General features: G+C 39.1%; 1 protein-coding gene across 1 annotated transcript; it reads right to left on the bottom strand.

The window, feature by feature from the left end:
* Nucleotides 1–14,241: 14,241 nt before the first annotated feature.
* LOC307156707 (transposable element Tcb1 transposase) lies at nucleotides 14,242–15,353 on the bottom strand (the record flags this gene model as incomplete). Its single annotated transcript, XM_079868185.1, has 2 exons — nucleotides 14,242–15,076; nucleotides 15,175–15,353. 2 exons carry the CDS (start codon nucleotides 15,351–15,353, stop codon nucleotides 14,272–14,274), a joined length of 984 nt encoding a protein of 327 aa, XP_079724311.1. The 3' UTR covers nucleotides 14,242–14,271.
* Nucleotides 15,354–20,776: the final 5,423 nt, after the last annotated feature.

Genomic DNA, 20,776 nt, shown 5'->3' with positions numbered 1-20,776 from the left:
TCCCGAAATCGCTACTGCGCAGACTCAAGTTCCAATATGTCAGCGCCATATCGGGACTCTGGCGGCTTCAGTTCTCATCAATGGAAGAGAGCGAAGGGGCGTCGTCCATCTTTTTTTACAGTCTATGCTTTGGCCGCTCTGACGTAGCAGCATTCTATGTTCGATCATGGGAGAAGAGAAGTGCCACACCATGAAAAGTAAACAGAATAAACAAGCAATACATTGACACTAGAAACCTTTTATAATGACAGCATTTGTATAACCGTTTTGGTCACATTATTATTTATTATTATTAATAGTGAGTGCGCGCGCGTGGCCGGGGCTCGCTCGCTCTCTCTCTCTCTCTCTCTCTCTCTCTCTCTCTCTCTCTCTCTCTCTCGCTCTCTCTCTCTCTCGTTCTTATATGCCCTGTCAAGCGCGCCCTGTTAAACTGGCAGGACTTAAAAACACATGCAAATGATAAACTTTCACTCTGTGATGGTTAAACTGCAATTAATCCGATAATGATAGGAAACCCAGCAACGGCGATGATCAGCTTCTCCTCCGTTTTCTCGGAAGCTCAAGACGGCGCGTCAAGGAGCGTCGTCTCCGTGCCAACGGCTCCGCCCACAACGCAGAGGCGAATTGCTAATGAGCTACTGCCGCTCTGCTGAAGCGAAGTCCCAGAAAACGGCACAGGTTTTGTGATTTTGGCTAAAAACGGCATAATCATCATTTAAAGACCACTGAGAATGTTTAAAAATAGCTCGAAATATGATCGGAGTGGGACTTTAAGGGTGAGTAAATGATGACAATTTTTATTTTGAGGTGAACTATTCCTTTAAATTATTTTACTTTTAACAATCGAGGTTTTCAGATTGTCTCCCAATTTATGTTACACCGGCCCTGTTTTTGACTATCCTTTCCCTTTAAATGAAAGTTGGAAAAATTAAATGGCATAATATCTGATGCTGCCATCACGTGCTATGGTAAATGTCCTCTTGAAGTCATGATAACGAGCTCATCTCCTTCAAATTTTGACTTAATAGGATGTAGGATGTCCAATTTTTTCATCCGGGGAATCTAGAATCAATCATCCCGGGAATCTAGTATGCGGGAGATTCCCGGAACTGGTTGATCTATAGATAAACTCATATTTCAGGCATTAGACCAACCGGGGTGCGTTTCCCAAAACCATAGTTGCTAACTAAGTTAGTTATAGCTTAATTATAGCTAACTAAGTTAGCAACTTTTTTGGTTGCAATGCAACATACACTTCAGCGTGAGAAATCGGGGATGTGGCGTGTGAAACCAATCAAATGCGTGTGTCTCACGGCCAATGAGTGAGAGTCACCGAAAACCTGTAATGGCCCACCTACTTTATTAAGAAGCAACATCTTATAATCATATAATGGTTGAATGCATTATTTGGTAACACTTTAGAATACTGTATCTTACTTACTGCATAACTAATAAGTAATTATTGAAGAACTAATAGGTAATTATTCATTAACTACTTCATCACTACTGTCAGAGGTGTCAAGTAACGAAGTACAAATACTTCGTTACATTACTTAAGTAGAAATTTTGGGTATCTATACTTTACTGGAGTAATTATTTTTCAGACGACTTTTTACTTCTACTCCTTACATTTTCACGCAATTATCTGTACTTTCTACTCCTTACATTTTAAAAATAGCCTCGTTACTCCTAGTTCATTTCGGCTTATTTTCATTCCGGCTTGTCGTCGTTAAAAAAAAAATTGGCCAATTACACAAACGGTTAATAGATCTGAGTGCCGCCTCCTGAACACACATCGCTAAGCTGATTGGCTTTGTGTTTTCTTTCTAACTTGTGAGAGGCTGTAGTCACATTTGGTTGTGCGAAGCGCCAAAACTCCTCCGAGTCCTAGGAAACCTAGATGCGGTAAGCGAGGGAGAAATCAACAGTTCTGTGCTCAAGAATACGGGGCAAATCGCGTCAAATATTGATTTGGGGACAGACGTTTTTACAATATAATGACAATCGTAACATAACACTAACATAATCGTTAGTGTGAGAGAGAGAGAGAGAGAGAGGTTGTGTGTGTGTGTGTGTGTGTGCGTGCGTGCGTGCGTGCGTGCGTGAGCGTGAGCGAGTGTGTGTGTGTGTGTGTGTGTGTGCAACTCTACATTATAGGGTCAAAATATCCCCACAAAGATGTCAATATCCAAACTCCTTGTCCTTTTAGGGATTTTTTTTTCTTCTTCAGAAAACAGCTTATAAATCAGACTTTTGTTTATTGAAAATGTAAAAATGCAGACAGTTTTCTGTGATAGGTAAGGTTAGTCTATAGGGGGGTAGAATACACAGTTTGTTTGTACAGTATAAAAATCATTATGTCAATGGAAAGTCCCCATTAAACATGAACAAATAACATTGCTTGGTCTGTTGAAGGCTGGTCTTGTTGAAATGAGAGGCCTGTTGATCATCCCAGTCTCATCAGCTGGACTGAAAGAAGTTTTAGTGCTCTTAGGACACTGAAAACATGGCTCAGAGCAATGGTCACAAGTGACACTTGACAGTATTGCTGTGTGTCGTGTCCAACAGGACAAACTAGACCGTATTGATGTGAAACATATGCCAACAGTTAATTTCTGTTAAATGATTAGTTCACTTAGTTAAAAATGAAAATTCTGTCATCATTTACTCACTCTCGAGTTGTTTCAAACCAGTTTCTTTCTTCTGCTGAACACAAAAGAAGATATTTTGAAGAATGTCGATAACCAGACAGTTGATGGTAGCTATTGACTTCCATAGTATTTTTTTTCCTACTATGGAAGTCAATGGGGTCCATCCACTGTCTGGTTATCGACAATCTTCAAAATATGTTCTTTTGTGTTCATCAGAAGAAAGAAATTCATACAGGTTTGAAACAGTTTGAGGGTGAGTAAATGATTTTAATTTTTGGGTGAACTATATCCCTTAAATGAAAGATACAGACATGTGTTTGGCTTCTTCAAAAAGCAAGGAACAACACAATATTGCACTATTGCATTGCACTATGAGCGTAGTAAAGTTAAGTCTCTGTTAAACTGCCACCATGCCTTTATTAGTTATTTGTAACATTACAGAATTAAATAATTTACGTATTGTTAAGGTCAGTATAGACTAAAAACCATTACCCTATTAATTTCCTGATTCCTCAGCTTATTTAGCTTATTTATTTAGAAAATTCATTTTCTATGGGCATATATACGACTGAAACAGGTAGCCTAGTGCATTATCCCAAATTTTTCAACATCAACATTTTAATATAATTATAGTCAAATATGGCCTTTAGAAAAATAGGGGGTAGTGCACTATATAGGCCCCTGTGGCGTGGCCTAAGCTTTTGTCCTTAATGGCATTTTTTTCCTTACATTACTTTTACTTTTATACTTTAAGTAGTTTTGAAACCAGTACTTTTATACTTTTACTTGAGTAAAAAGCTTGAGTTGATACTTCAACTTCTACAGAAGTCTTTTTAAAGCCTTGTATCTATACTTCTACTTGAGTAATGAATGTGAATACTTTTGACACCTCTGACTACTGTTAACTACTAAGGAAGATGTGTTAACTAATCAGTATGTAATATATTTTTATGATTGTGTCAAGTAACAGTTAGTTAATCAATAAATAATGAATTCTGTCATAACTCTTGAAGAACTACTACTAATTATCTACTAATTAAGGTTCAAGAAAAATAACTAAGAAGTAACTACTAATGAACAGTCATACAAAACTAACCTCAGATTAGTTTTTATATTTTATATACAGTACTGTGTGTGTCTGTTTTCCTCAGCATAGAATGCCATTGAGTAAATTCATGACTGAGGGAAACTGAAAATATAGGGAACTTATTAGTAATTCATAAATAATTATCAAATAATTCTGCAGGAATTACTTAGAACCTGGAACAGTATTCTAAAGTGAGAATATAGGGAACTCATTAGTAATTAATAAATAATTATCAAATAATTATCCAGGAATTAGGCTACTTATAACCTGAAACAGTATTCTAAAGTGAACATATAAGGAAATTAATTGGTAATTAACAAATAATTATTAGATAATTCTTCAGGAATTACTTGGAACCTGGAACAGTATTCTAAAGTGAGAATATAGGGAACTCATTAGTAATTAATAAATAATTATCAAATAATTATCCAGGAATTAGGCTACTTATAACCTGAAACAGTATTCTAAAGTGAACATATAAGGAAATTAATTGGTAATTAACAAATAATTATTAGATAATTCTTCAGGAATTACTTGGAACCTGGAACAGTATTCTAAAGTGAGAATATAGGGAACTCATTAGTAATTAATAAATAATTATCAAATAATTATCCAGGAATTAGGCTACTTATAACCTGAAACAGTATTCTAAAGTGAACATATAAGGAAATTAATTGGTAATTAACAAATAATTATTAGATAATTCTTCAGGAATTACTTGGAACCTGGAACAGTATTCTAAAGTGAGAATATAGGGAACTCATTAGTAATTAATACAGAATTACCACATACTTCTGACTCAAATCAAACTTACTGTAAAAAAACACATTATTAACGGTATTATCTAAACCTTTGTAAAATAGATAAGTTATCATACATTATGATACATTTTGCTAATTAAATAAAAAGTTTGCTTATTTGCTGATCAATATATAGCCTAGTAAATGTCTGCACTTATCTTTCTTATTAGTGCTGAAGAATGACTAAAACTGGCTAGAAAATAAAATAAAAAACATTGATCAGTGCTTTTTACTTTTCAAGTAATTACCTTTGTATATTTACTAAGGTAATTTTGAAAATGAATAGGCCAATAGTTTATGATTTTACTGGAGTAATATTTTATTGGGTTATCTGTACTTTTACTCAAGTACTTGATTTGTGTACTTCATCCACCAGTCCACTGCTAAAATAAAACGGTTTATTGTAGTAACCACTGTGTATGACTGTTCATTAGTAGTTACTTCTTAGTTATTTTTCTTGCACATTAATTAATAGATAATTAATAATAGTTCTTCAAGAGTTATGACATAATTCATTAGTTATTGATTAACTAACTGAAACTTAACACAATCATACAATTCTATTACATACTAATTAGTTAACACATCTTCCTTAGTAGTTAACAGTAGTGACTTAAGTGTTAATAAATAATTATCTATTAGTTCCTCAATAATTCCTTATTAGTTATGCAGTAAGTAAGATACAGTATTCTAAAGTGTTACCCATTATTTTACCTCGCCGTTGAACTCATCTTCGGTTACACCGGGAGGATAATTTAAATGTTTTAATTGTCTTCTTCATTGCTGATTATTCTTTGTTGGTTGACAAACTATCTTAGAGGCGCTTTACCGCCACCTGCTGGACTGGAGTATGGATATAAAGTTTGACACAGGAAAGATGATAATAGGCTACTGTTAATGCGTCACAAACTTTAATTTCAAGGGTTTCTCAGCTAAGAATGTAATAATAGCTAATAATCCATAAATTTCATGTGCATATGTTTTCCTCAGTGCTGCTCCAAGTTTGTGTCACAGGTCGGGATGGGCCAAGCCAGACTGTGCCCACCCCTGAACCAGGACCACCTCGAGGAGCGTGTCAGAGGGAGGAGTCGGAGACAGAATAAATTCAACAAGTTTTATTTAAAAGTAAAAGCAATTTGAAAATCCTAATCTAAAATCTTCTTCCTTCTTGCCCTCAGGGATCGAAGGTGAACGGTACAACAGCCGGGGTCTCTCCCGCTCTCTTCCTCAGTGCGGGCCCTGTAGTGGATGGGACAGTGAACAGGTAAATGGTCAGGTAGGTCTTTCACAGGTGGAGATGCAGTGAACAGGCGAGCGGTCCGGTAAGTCTCTTCTGGTAAGTAAATACTTCCAACCTCCCTTCCTTCTTTCACAGGTGCAAGATTTGAGGCAGATGGATATCAGTCGAGTACGTATGCAGCAGGTACACGGTCTTATGGTGGGGCGGCTGGGGAGTCTTCCTTGGGTAAGTAAGTGATTCCAACCTTCCTTCACAGGTACGAGATCTGGAGCAGATGGCCGTCGGTCAGGTACGTATACGGCAGATTCACAGTCTGATGATGGGGTGGCGAGGGAATCTTTACAGGGTAAGCGAATAATTCCAACCTCCCTCTCTTCACAGGCAGAGAAACTGGAGCAGATGGATACTCCAGACAGAGTGTACCAACCACGTTCGTAACAGAAGGACAGCCACTTCTCTCAGCACAGGTGACTATAAGGATACAGTAGACTCGAAGTCGACAGGCTGCACAGGGCTTCTACTGAGACAGACAGAAGGAATACTTCAAAGCAAGCATACAGTTCACATGAGTTGGAAGGGGACGAACACTTCTCACGATACAGACGAGTTGCAGGAATTCAGCAGACTCAAGTCGACAGGCTGAACAGGACTTCTTCTGGCATAGATGAAGTGGATATTCCAGACAGAGCGGGCCGGCTTTACGTTCACGGCAGAGGGACAGTCACTTCTCCCAACACAGGTGGGCTCCCAGGATACAGCAGACTCGAAGTCAACCGACTGCACAGGACTGCTACTGAGACAGACGGAAGGGATACTTCGAACAAAGCATACAATTCACATGCGTTGGCAAGGACAACCACTTCTCACAATACAGATGCGCTGCAGAAATACAGCAGACTCAAAGTCGATGGGCTGAACGGGGTTTCTTCGGACATGGACGGGATGGATATTCCAGACAGAGTGTACCAGCCTTACGTTCGTGGCGGAAAGGACGATCACTTCCCCCGGCACAGGTGGACTACAGGAATACAGCAACTCGAAGTCGACTGGCTGAACAGGGCTTCTTCGGGCACAACAGAATGGATATTTCAGACAGAGCGTGCCAGCCTTACGTTCGTGGCGGAGGTACAGTCCCTTCTCCCAGCACAGGTGGACTACAAGGATGCAACAGACTCAAAGTCGATAGGCTGCACGGGGCTTCTACTGAAACAGACAGAAGGATGCTTCACACAAGGTACACAGTTCATATGCATAGAAGGGAGCGAGCACTTCTCACAGTACGGCTGCGTTGCAGAAATACAGCAGACTCAAAGTCAGCGGGCTGAACGGGACTTCTACTGAAACAGACAGAAAGGATGCTTCACACAAGGTATACAGTTCATATGCATAGAAGGGAACGAGCACTTCTCACAATACGGCTGCGTTGCAGGAATACAGCAGACCCAAAGTCAGCGGGCTGAACGGGGTTTCTACTGAAACAGACAGAAGGATGCTTCACACAAGGTACACAGTTCATATGCATAGAGGGGAGCGAGCACTTCTCACAATACAGCTGCGTTGCAGGAATACAGCAGACTCAAAGTCAGCGGGCTGAATGGGACTTCTACTGAGACAGACCGCGAACATTTCAACAGAGCATCTCCTCTCCTATTAGCTCAAACAGATTCAAACAATTCAAATTCCAGATGATAATTCTTCAACATCCACACAGTTAGAACAGATCAATGACACAGAACTCTCACTATTGACAGTAGACCAGCGTAGCACAGGGAGAGTGCACGGCAAAGGGAATGTATCTTCCACACACACACAACAATTCCACTTCTAGCATATAATGTGGGGGAAACGTCAATCTTAGGCACTGCAAACTCACTTCACGAAGTGCAATTTAAAGCCAGCACTCACCCTTGGGTCTCTGTCCGAGGGGACCGCGTTCATCAATGCTGCAAAGGATGTTTCGGGATGTTTTTCTTCACAGACACAGGCAGAGTTCACATCACCATTTATAATGGAGGAAGAGATAGGAGGTCGGTAATGAATCAGTACAATCCACTCAGTGACATTTATGATCGTGATCCACACACTCCAAACCACATCCAATTCAGTGTCGAATACATGCAATTACGAGACTCAGTTCTCGATTACTTAGCTCCTCTCCAATGCAAACAGGATATTTCACTTTCCCTCTGTTGCCCTCGAGTCCCTCATCAAGTCAACACTCTCCTCTTCATTCGCCAGCGCTCCAATAACTGCAACCACCCGATAAAACAACTTCTCACGGGAGAGAACCACACCAACAGTCTCTTTCTCTTGCTTTTTATACTCTCTCAAACGCTGACAGGGCCTCACCCAAACTCCCAGAGTAAATTCCCCACACCTGTTTTCAATCTGTCATTTGGGGTTGTCATGGCAACAGACGCACACACAGGCCTGGGGACGGTGTTACACTCAAAGTGTCCCAGCGGGAACACTGCTTCAACGGGAATAAGTTCCATATACTATTTGTCACACCGTGACATTTGTTTTAAGTTTAGTGTAAATTTTATATTTTTAGCAGTGGTCACAACAATGGACAGCTATTAAAAAAAGCATTTTCTTGAATTTGCATGCGTTTTTATAGCAAAGTTGCACATCAACATGGCCTACATATTAATCAATTGTAGCCCATTTATAAAATTGTCTCACATGCAGCAAAATCCCCAGTGTTAAATTAACACTCTTGGTACACATGGCATAGGTTCATTGGACCTATAAGTAGGCTACACCGAGAAAGTTAATTTGTACACCGGGAGTGTTAGTTTAACACTGGGGATGTCGCAGACATTCATTGTTGATGAACTTTCAACAGCGCACGGCTCCGCTGATTATCCTGAGAACTGCGCAGAGATACAATAATCAGTCAATTTTGTTGGAGTTTGTATCCTACACAATAATTACAATGCTGAATACTAATATAGCCTATTATATTAACCTGCATGTTAGGTCTAATTTAGCATGGCCTCTTTTTGCTGCAAGTAAACTGGCTTATTCTTTTCACATAATAAAAAAAATAAATAAATAAAAAAATAATAACTGTTACCGGTCCATAAGAGAAGCATATTCTGACAAATAACTCAAATTAGTCCATGAGCCAGTATCATCTGGGGGGACAAAGCCTCATAGTGATTTTTGGCAAGGTATACACCCCTAGTATTAGAAGAATCACGATAGCAGTGCAGCGGTGGTAGCGAAATCACTTTTTTCAGCTCATGAAGTTACGGGAGACCCCACTACCACAGCCCCAGGACACCCACGTAAGTGGCCCTCAGCTCCTGTATGGAAATACAAAAAAGAAATGAATACAAATACAATAAACAAATGAATACAAATACAATAAACAATTTTTCACCACTAGCAGTGTAGGCTAATACAAAACAACAATAAATAGGGTCAAGATGGAACAGTTAGCTGGACTTACACAGGCCAAAAATCCAGCGTCTCCAATAATGTAATCTGTGGCGAGCACGACGAGGTCGAGGGCCGTGGGAGGACGGCGCGAGGCCGGTGGCGCGATTGATAATGAGCGACACGTGCGCGACGCACCGGTCTCGCATCTCTCACGGAGGAGCGGAAGCATAAAGGAGGAGCGACGACAGTGAAGAGCGAGAGAGGACAGGCCTGATTTTTAGTTGATGTTTTGTTTTTGTTTGTGTCGCCAGCAGTCGTCCGTGAGGGGCTGCTGGCTTTTACTTTCATTTTGTATTTGTTTTATTTTTATTATTAAAATCTTTGAATGTCCGCCGGTTCCCGCCTCCTTCTTCCCATAACAACATACCCCGTTACATTGGTGCCGAAACCCGGGAAGAAGGAGGGACACGCTGTCGGAGAGCCCTCGCTGCTGGGAGGAATCGCGGTGCTGAGGAGGTCGGGCAGCACGAGGGAGCGACGGCCGCCGATTGCTGCCCGAGGCGATGGTGCTGGATCGAAAGAAGATCAGGTGGGACGGAGAGCTCGCTGCCGTCCTCCTGGGTCGAGGAGGGATGGCTGCCATCCGCGAGGGAGCGGAGGAGTCGCTCCCGTTCGCCGTGGGCCGGAGCCTGTTGCCGTCGGCCATGATGGGGGCGGAGCAGGGGACGGGAGGCTCGCTGCCGGCTGCCCTCGACAGGAGGAGCCATCGCCGTCCGCCAGGAGGCGGAGGAGCGTCGAGCCGTCCCCCAACGGATGTCCAGTACCATCGCATGGCACCGCGAGTGAGTCTCTCAGCTGGTTGAGGGCCGAGCGGCAGTGTGTCCGGGAACCGGATCAAGAATTTTTTTTTTTTTTTTTTTTTTTTTTTTTTTTTCCTCTCTCCCCTCTCTCGTCTCTGTCGCTCCTCGTGCTTCCGTCTCCTTTTCCCTCACCTCGTCTATCCATACCTCCAGCCCAGGTACCGCAGCCGCCGTGATCGGTCCCCCCGGGGAGGGGGGGAGGGGGAGTAAGCGCAGTCTCGTGGGTGCCCCCCGGCCTGCGAGGGGCGATGGGGGTATGTGGCGAGCACGACGAGGTCGAGGGCCGTGGGAGGACGGCGCGAGGCCGGTGGCGCGATTGATAATGAGCGACACGTGCGCGACGCACCGGTCTCGCATCTCTCACGGAGGAGCGTAAGCATAAAGGAGGAGCGACGACAGTGAAGAGCGAGAGAGGAACAGGCCTGTGTTTTATTTGATGTTCTGTGTTGCCAGCAGTCGTCCGTGAGGGGCTGCTGGCTTTTACTTTCATTTTGTATTTGTTTATTTATTTATTAAAAATGTTGAATGTTCGCCGGTTCCCGCCTCCTTCTTCCCATAACATCTAAACCCCGTTACATAATCAAAATCAGATATAAAGAAATAATCACGGTAATGAATCTACGAACACAGGAGAATAACTCCTTTTAGTCTTTACAAAAAAAACAAAATATTAAATAAGTCAACTTAAATCACGGACACATACAATAACGACCAGACAAAGTATCATTAAGACAAGAAAAAGGAGAAACTACACATCAATTCACCATTGCACTTTTTAGACAGACAACACAAACCAGATTAACTGGAAACAAAAGAAAAGAAAAGAAAAAATCTGAGCGAGACAACAGCGCTGGCCGGGCCGCTCACACTACTGCCAAATACAGATGTGGCCTCTAAAAATGCGCGTCTCAGAGAGAAGAATGCCACAAGCACTTCCGAAATTCTGCGGGATTCTGCAGAAGGGGGATTAGGTGTTGGACGCAGGAAATACTAAAACCTGTAGATGGCAGTCGTGTTTCATGTAGGCCATACTGACGGTAATATGTGTGCTCGACTTCGGCCGTGTCCACACGGAGACGCGTTTAGCTGTATCCATACAAACTTTGTATCATATTGGTGTTTCGGATCCGGCGTTTTCGGAGACTGAAACCGCTAATTTATTTTTTTTTTTTACCGGGTCCCAAGGTGGATAAATCTGAAAACGCCAGCCTTGCGTTTTCTATACGGCCAATCCGTACATTTTGTGAAACGATGATGTCATCACACCAGTGTCAACTAGTCAGCAACAATTGCCGACTACATGCTTGTGTTCGTGCTGCAGAAGCTACTGGGCCTCTTTTATTTATTTATTTATTTATTATTTACTTGAATGTATTTTTTATTTCATTTATTTTTTTTACTTCTTTATTTGGGCTTATTTATATTTTCTTATGTTATGATGCTTGTCTGTTATCTGATTAAGACATTTCGTATTTTGTAGGGATGGGCGTTTTAAAGCAAAAAATAATATTCGACGAACCTGGGAATTATTTGATTATTATTCAAAAAACGCACACCTGCCCCACATGATCACCGGTAAAACGGCATTCGCTCAAATTCCACTTTGACATTCAATTTCTCTGTACTGTAGGCATGCTGTAGCCATTAAAGAAAATGTATTTAGTTTCATATTTAGGCTATGTGTAAATAATGGTTATTTTTTTATTTCATCTATGCTGATTATATGAAAAGTGAACTGCATAAGATGCGCAATATATCGGGAGACATAATTTTGACCACATTAAGTTTTGTTTTGTATAAAACCTTTCTTTAAAGTGAATTTCGTTTTGTATAAATTGTATCTTAATTTTAATCAATGTTTTATCAACCATTTGCCTGTATTTAATAAATAATATAGCAGACAATTTGCCAGGTCATGTTTGTAAATGAGAAGTGGTTCTCAAACAGTTTACCTGGATAAATAAAGGTTAAAAAAAAAAAAAAAAAAAAAAATGTAATCAGAGCATGGAGGCACCGGCGGGATATAACTTGCATTGCTCGTGAACTGGAGCTCGTCTCATAAATGAACCGAAACTCAGAAATGTATCTATAGAAAGCTTTTACTTTGAATTACTATTAGTATTATTTGAAGTTAACATAATAAAATACGTAGACCTACACCAAAAAACTAGTTGAGGATAAATTCTTTAAAATTGGGCAATTCCAGCGTTATGGACGTGACATTGCAGTCAAAACTTGAAATATAAATTCTAAGAAAATGCATTGAATACCAATATATTGAAACGTCTGTTTATATATATCCATACTACCTTCAAATAGGAGTCCAGACAGAAAAATATTAGTCTACACATGCGTTTTATATTTAATATGAGGGAAATACACATGTGACGTGTTTAAAATTTTAGGTGGCAAAATCATATTTTTAGTAGCCTAATTCTATGAATTACACTGCGCAAACCAAAAGTAATACTACACACCGGATGAAGAAGGGTCGGCCTCCACAGAATAAATTATTTTCATTTTATTTTTGTGTTGGCATTTATGAGAAAAAAAAAAAATGTATACGGACGAGACAGTTCTCGGACATGACCGCTCTGAAAGCTACTTTAAAACTTTCACAGAGACCTCAAACAGAAAGCACAAAGCCTTTCTTTAAAGTGAATTTCGTTTTTTATTAATTGTATAATAATTTTAATCAATGTTTCACCAAAAAATACGAAGTAAATATAGCAGAAACGGAGGCGCGAGTCAGCAAAATCTCTCATTTTTATGTTTGACATAGCCTATTCATAATCATTACTTTTGCCGTTCTTTGTGACAGCTTTTAGGTGCTTTATTGGTTCGCATCAGCACCGAAAACATGATTTTTTTAAATCTAAAGTAAAAAATCGTGGTACGAACCGAATCGTTTGGTCTAGGCTATATTTTTGCATTTTGTTGACAAACTGTCCTACACTGAAAATAAACCAATGTTATCTTCCTGATTTAATCACGTAAAACACAAGTCTAAACACAAGCACCACTCTTCTGAATGATGGTAACCAAAAATCTCCAAGAGTTTGTAAACCAATTGTTTGTAAAACATATTTAATGTTAACTTTATACTTACAAATTCAAAAAAATATTTTTTACAGTGTATAAATAAAACGACATGAAGGAAGTTAATTCCAAAATGTAATTAATTGCACAGTCTTTTGGCCCCAACCACACTACTGCGTTAAAACGGAGACCTTTTGCTACGTTTGCACCTCCCGTCCACACTAAAACAAAACTCGGGAGACCCAAAACGGAGAAGTTTAGAAACGCTGCCGACCCGTCTTTCGTTTTGAATCTCCGGAGCGCGGTCTGGATGGGTCAAAACGGAGGACTTTAGAATCGATGACACAGAGGCTCACGCTCGGCTCTGTGATTGGGTGTCGTCAGTCATGGAGTATACAGTAATATTCAGTACCAGTAAACTTTCTATTTTTTATGCGACACGCAAGCGTTGGACGCGTTTCCAGGCAAAATAGAATAGGAAAAGATGTTTACTGTATATGTCATTTTGACACAAATACATAGGCTATTAATAAATTACATTTTGATGTTTGAAAGCATTTTTTTACAGTCTATGTTTGAAAGTCTCTAGGTTTACACCCGCATGCGCATGCCCGGTGGTGGTGAATGGTCGCGTGATCCGCGTTTTCAGATTGTATTCGTTTTAATTCTCCGTTTCTAAACTAAAACGCAGTAGTGTGGATGGGGCCTTTGTTTTAGCTGCTACCAATTGACACAGAGTCAATAAATTACAAACCACCCACCCCCCAGGTCTGCCAATTCTTTGCCATCCCCCAATGCTAATCGATCTCCTCTCAGGGAAACCGGTTTTTCCAGTTTTCACCAGCGTGTGGGGTTTTAATTCCTACCCTTGCAGTTCCTTTGTTTAAATGCCATGTACTGTAAGCAAATCTAGGCTACTATACATATACGCTTTAAGTTATTTCAAATTAATGTTTATAACTTATAAAAATAAGTTGATATCGCGTAACTTAATTTGACATAATGTTGATAACCAACTGACATTAAATGGAAAGTTTCACGTTTCATGTGAACAAAAAATGTCAATACGAAGCATAAGGCTCTTCCTGGCATGCAATTTAATCTACTAGGCTACAAAAATACAGCAAAAAGACCATATAATTAAAAAGCTTTTATTTGTTGAAAGGGGTCATACACAGACTATTAAGGCATGAAAGTTATTGTACAGCTACATTCCAGTATGTCCACCATGACTCTTCACTACAACTGGAAGAACTTTAAACAATCTGTTGATGTACTTGTTGCATGCCTTTTCTGTAAGTTCCTCAAACCAGAATTTGTCTATGGCAGCAATTAACTCAGATTTTATGGTTGGTTTTGCTTCTTTCCGAATATAATCTTTCAGAGAATGCCACACCATCTCAATGGGATTCATATCCGGGGATTCTGGTGGAGTCTTTACCCAGTTGATACCCTCTGCAGCAATGACTTTGCTTGCAGCAGTGTGCTTCGGATCATTGTCCTGAAAAAAACGGTGGTGGACTCCAAAGGTTTCCCGAATATATGGGGAAGCAGTTTCTTTAATAATAGCGTCTTCGAAGAAAGTACGATCCATAATCCCATCAAAGATTGCGATAGGTCCTGGTCCAAGTCTGGATATTGCTCCCCAAACATGAACTTTCAGAGGATGCTTTGGCTTTGGTTTAAACACACGTCTTCCTGTCTTACGAAATGACATGGTGGCAAAGCGATCCAAAGCCACAGTTGTTTCATCTGTAAAAATGACATCATTAAATGTCTCATTCTCGGCGATCCATTTTTGCGCTTGCTCAAGACGCTTCTCTTTATTTTTATCTCTGATCATGGGGCAGTGATAAGTTTTACCATACCTCCATCCAAGTCTTTGCCTGACCCTGCGGATTGAACGCTCACTGATGTCCACTCCTTTGTCACGCCATAGCTGTTTTTTCGCAGAGCTTGCCGCCATTTCATCGTTTTGGCTAGTGATGCTCTCTATGGCTGCGACAATGTCACTAAAACAAAAGCAAAACATGAAATAAACATTTGACAATGGACACACAACAAATATATGTCATAGTAGAGTTTGTGATAGCACCGAGAGGTAACTTACTGATTAATTTTGCGAGGTTTGCGTTTGGTTGTTGTTCGTTCTTTGTAATGTCTTCTGATAGTGCTCAGTGTTGCGTATACACCAACAGAATTCAGATGGCGGTTTATTTCCCGAGTTGATTTTCCAGCAGATCTCATCACCCTGATGTCTTCGGAATGAAGCTTACTTATCTTGGTCATTTTGAAATTTCTTCACTGTACATGTGGAAGGACTGTATTTATCTACATACAAAACACTTGTGAAAACCCAACTTAATATATCTAATTATATATTATATATATCTAATATATTAATATACCTTAGCACAGGGATGGGCAACTTCAGTCCTGGAGGGCCACTGTCCTGCAGTGTTGAGCTCCAACCCTGACATAACTCACCTGCCTGTAGCTTTCTAATTATCCTAACAAGCTGATTAGCTTGTTCAGGTGTGTTTGAGTAGGGTTGGAGCTAAACTCTGCAGGACAGTGGCCCTCCAGGACCGAAGTTGCCCATCCCTGCCTTAGCATATCTACACCTGTGAAAACCCAGCTTAAGTGTTTGTGGGTTTAATGTTTTCTACATAAAATCACCCTACATAAATGTAAAGAACATTCTGTGAAAATATAAACTTGATATCTTTAATATTGACTGATTACGTTTACAGTACCAGTCAAAAGTTTGGAAACATTACTATTTTTAATGTTTTTGAAAGAAGTCTCTTATGCTCATCAAGCCTGCAGTTAAAAAAAAAAAAAAAAAAAAAAACAGTAATATTATGAAATATTATTACAATTTAAAATAATGGTTCTCTTTTTTAATATATTTTAAAATGTAATTTATTTTTGTGACGCAAAGCTGAATTTTCATCAGCAAGTAGCCTACTCCAGTCTTTGGTGTCTTATTATCCTTCAGAAATCATTCTAATATGATGATTTGATACTCAGTTATTATCAATGATGGAAACAGTTGTGCTGTTTAATATATATATTTTTTTTTAATTACTTTTTTCAGGATTCATTGATGAGTAAAACGTTAACAGCATTTATTCATAAAAACAGCATTTATTCAAAATAAAAACATTTCTAACAATATAAATCGTTACCATCACCTTTTATCAATTTAACGCATCCTTGTTGAATTAAAGTACTAATTTCTTTTAAAAAAATAGTTATTGTTCCCAAACTTTTGAACGGTAGTGTATATTGTTACAAAAGATTTCTATTCTAAATAAATACAGTTCTTTTTAACTTTTTATTCATCAAATAATCCTGAAAATGCGCCTTGCCTCGCCTGAAATGTATGCGAGAGTAGGCGGCTGCAGTGAGAGGAGGAGTGAAAAAAGCGCAGGCAAGCCGGACAGTTTTCTCTTCTCGAGGTGGATCTGACACCTGCGAGATTAAAGATGGATATCGCGGGATTCACGCTCGTGCACAGTGTTGCTAATAAACTGGATGTAATTCAAGTTCTGTTGCTTTTATATGAAAATAAATAAAATTAACAAGACACCCAAAGTACTTATTTAATTCCATTCCAAATACATTTATCAATATTTTTTTTTTCTTTAATACAGACATATGTGTTTTTATTTATTTTATAAAAAATTAAATTGCATAACCCATAGATCACACTGTCAGATAGTTGGGAATATCCACACATAGCCTAACATATACACATAAAACATGATATTCGAGTTTTAAAATCAAAACATTTTAAAAGAGAACAATACATCACAGCTGTTTAAACCAATGAGCATTAAGCTGTGTCGTCAGCAAGTCGTTTCCGATCAGCGCAGTCAGCGGAGAGCAACTGCGCTCGACTGCAGAATCCGACACGTGCGCCTTGCGCTTGCGAGAGATTTTTGACATAGGTCAGCATGACATCAGAGCAAGGCGGACCGCACTCGGACACATTTCTAACCGGCATGCATCTCGCGCTGATCACCGGTGATCGATTCTGCGCAGATAGTCGGGGCTGAACTCAGGCCAGATGTTTATTTGAACTCTAATCAGACACGCCTGAAGGATCTGATTCATAGAAGTATAGCTTTTATTAAAAAAAATACAGCAAAGCACTTTACTCCAAATACTCTACAACACACAGATTAAAAAAAATATAGGCCTAGCTTATATATAGCCTATTTAGAGCAGCAAAACACTTTACTCCAAATACTCTACAACACACAAGTTTAAAAAAAAAAATTTACAGCATGGAGTTTTAAAAAAGAGGAAAACTTAATCTCTTCTTTCGGAGAAGTTCGTTAATTCTGTCTCTTATAAGCTTCCAGTCACGCGGTGTGGGGTGGAATTTCCTAGCAACAGCATCGGAAATTGCTTGACGTAGATTCCCAGGCAGAGCGTTTTTTCCCTTCGAACCATCATAATTCACGGAACCTACCCAGTCCTGATAAACGGTAAGGGGAATTAACCTTTTAAACAAACCAGCAGCGAATCGATCTGCTTTAGGTGTACCGTCTGATCTTGCTGAATCCACATAAAGTTGTTTCTCGACCTCCAGGGACATGAGACACGAGATTTAAAGTCACATCATGTAGAATCACTCCCATGAGAGACCGTCGAACAGGATTATGAGACTGAAAATATGAAGAGGTTCTTGGTGTTTCAGGCAATCTCAAACAAAATGATGACATTGCTGAAGGACAATGCTGTGATATGCTGGACAGAGGAGAAGACGATGGATATTCTTGAACAGGTGAATAATTGTAATCAAGCATCGAATTTGTTGACAGTTGGTGGTTTAAGTAAGCTGAGTCCACCGTTATATCTGCAGGACGAGTGCGGTCAATAAATGGTGTAGAAGCGGCAGATGGGAACCCTAAATCGTCATTGTCCAAATGTCCGCTTGTTGAATTAAAGTCCCCATGACCAGACGGATGGATGAGGATCGACTGTTGACATTCACTCTGAGTTTCCACCGGAGTTGGAGGAACATTAACCGAAATATCCGTAGCTGTAGATTGATCGGCGGATGAGATGGGTGAGACCTCTCATTCAAACGTGCCTCCAACAAGCCAACTTTTGCCTCCAAATCCAGAAGCCTTCGAGTCAAGGCTGAAAGCTGTTCTTTTGATATGCTGACAGGAGGGCTTCGGTGATGGATCAGTGCAGCCTGTAAACCAGCAGGAAAAAAATTAACTTTATCAAACGGAGATATGGGCTATATACAATTGCTCGTTACAGTTACAATAAATTTCAAATACATACAGATTTCTTTTTTACTAGTCGAGTTTGTGTTGAGGATTGACAAGGGTTGTTCTTCCTTTCCAGAATTATGTAGAAAAATGTACAGTATGGTTAAGACACAAGTACAACACAAACTGAAAGTACAATAGGCCTACAGCAAGTCAAAATTGGTTAATATTAAAAGAAACACACAAATACAAAAAAACTGATTTCTTACCTTTCGTTTATTGGTAGCTTTCTTTGCATCCTTCTTGGAGTAAAATGACTTTGCCTCCATGTTTGTTGAAACAACTGCGAATACCTACAGTGAGTGGTTTCATTTATGAAACCACTGATTAATCCAGGTGTGTCTGATTATTGTTGCTATGACTACTGAGGTCAGGCACACCTGGGACACGTTCAAGTTCAAAACGGTGAGCAACGTGTATAAAGCACGCGGTAAAAGTGAACTCGCACAATGGGTTCAAGGAAAGTACAAATGTGTTCGATGTAGCTCGGTATACGCAACAACTGAGGACATTAAGACATGTTTGTCGTAAGTTTTATTGTAAAAATATAGGATATCAACATAACGATGTAGTTGTTTATATTTTTAGCTTCATTGCAAGTGTATGACATTTGATATAGAAATAAACAATGGTAGCCTAATTAAGTGCTTTTCCTAAAAATGAGAAAGAAAATACAGGGTATTAAAACAGTATGAACTACAAATAAAGTCAGTATGTGAGGCTAAATAGATGTGTTTTAGTCTGAATTAGGTAAGATGTGTGCTTCTATTTCACTTGTATTTCTGCAATACATTTAATTGATCTGGCCATATTATATGTGACCAGACTATAATTTATCTGTCATTTCTCTGTCTTTTTATCTCTTTAAAATATTGCTACTTTTAGAAAAAAATTACATAATTATGAATCAAATTATTATGAACAAACAATGAAACTGCACTGTAAAAAATAAAACGGTGTTTTATTCAGTAGAGTTGATATTTTTAGTATTCCAGACAGGAAAATGTGTATTAATATAAATGTATGCAGAAAACCATGTTAGACCAATGTTTTGCATATCAATGATGTGTAAACATGTTTTTGAGAATAAACTGAACATAGAAAACGTATTAAGCACAACAGCCAATTAGAATGCGAAAAGCGCATGCGCATGTTGTCTGACATCCGGGGTTTCAACATGGATCTCAACGCGGGCTTTCCTCTCCTTCGAAGTTGTTTTTCTCTCATCTGCAAGTTATCCAGTTAGGACTATCGGGATTGACGGCGTAAAAGTAAGTATTAAATTACGTTTTGAAACTACACTTTAGTTGTGGATTGATTTAGAAGAATTGGATGATTTTCAAAAAAAGCATTTAATCGAAAATATTTCGTCAGAAGATGTGCTAGTTTGAATTGCACTGACATCGTTGTAATACTAGCAACCTAACTTAACATCCCACCAATTTTTTTTTCGGTGTATAATTCCACCATTAAAGTGTGGTGTTCAGATATTATACCTATGTGGCCAGAAATATATTGTAGCCTAACTTATTGTTTCAGTACATTTCGTGTAAGTTAATTGTACCACATTCTAAGTTGATGAGCTAAACTTGATGAGGTAGTCATGCCTGTCTATCAAGAACTAGAACATATTGTCTAACTTGCAGCTAGATGCTAACAGCAGAGGTGGTTTAGAAATCATAGTACTAGACTAAGTTAGCTAACTAGCACGAAATCAAGGATCTTTGGTAACAGTTAGCCCAGCATCCAGCTATTTTGTTCGGAGTAACCTATGTTATATGGCTAGTGAAGATATTTTTTCAGCTAACTTGTCATTGTAATATTCTATTAGTGGTTTTACTCTTAATCTGATTTACACCTTAAAACATGATTAATGGCCTTACATTTTGGTTATGGTATATATACTTTTATGGAACTAAAATCACATTATTTACTTGTAAAAAATGCTATGGAAACACACTTTATTTAGCTAAAGTAAACTGGCATTTTAATTATTTCCTTGAATGAACAATACAGCCTCCGGCTTGATGTAACCTAAGCAGTTTTTTTGCATTGTGTGGGTCCTATGTAATATTTTGTATTATGTAATATTAAGTCTTTGAATGTCATTATATGTTTCAGGTGAGAGAATTGGCACCACATGCATTGCAAGTTTTGCGATTATTCAGCAGACCAAGACGGTCTCATCAGACATCACCAGCTTAACCACAGAAGACCAAACCATTGGCCGTGTGTTCACCCCAACTGTGTGTGTGTCTTCAAAACTCAAGGAGCTTTAAGGTCACATCTTTCAAGAAATCATCGCAAAGGTGCATCTGTTCACCATCAATCTAATTATACATTCAAATGTGAATGTTGTGATTTCCAAGAAATATGTTCTGAAAGAGATTTTTTTAAACATCTTGGAAATCACCT

Source organism: Squalius cephalus (genome assembly GCF_949319135.1).
Source record: "Squalius cephalus genome assembly, chromosome: 4".
Lineage (NCBI taxonomy): Eukaryota > Metazoa > Chordata > Actinopteri > Cypriniformes > Leuciscidae > Squalius > Squalius cephalus.
Note: the sequence above shows the minus strand (reverse complement) of the source record. Positions and strands in the feature narration are given on the sequence as shown.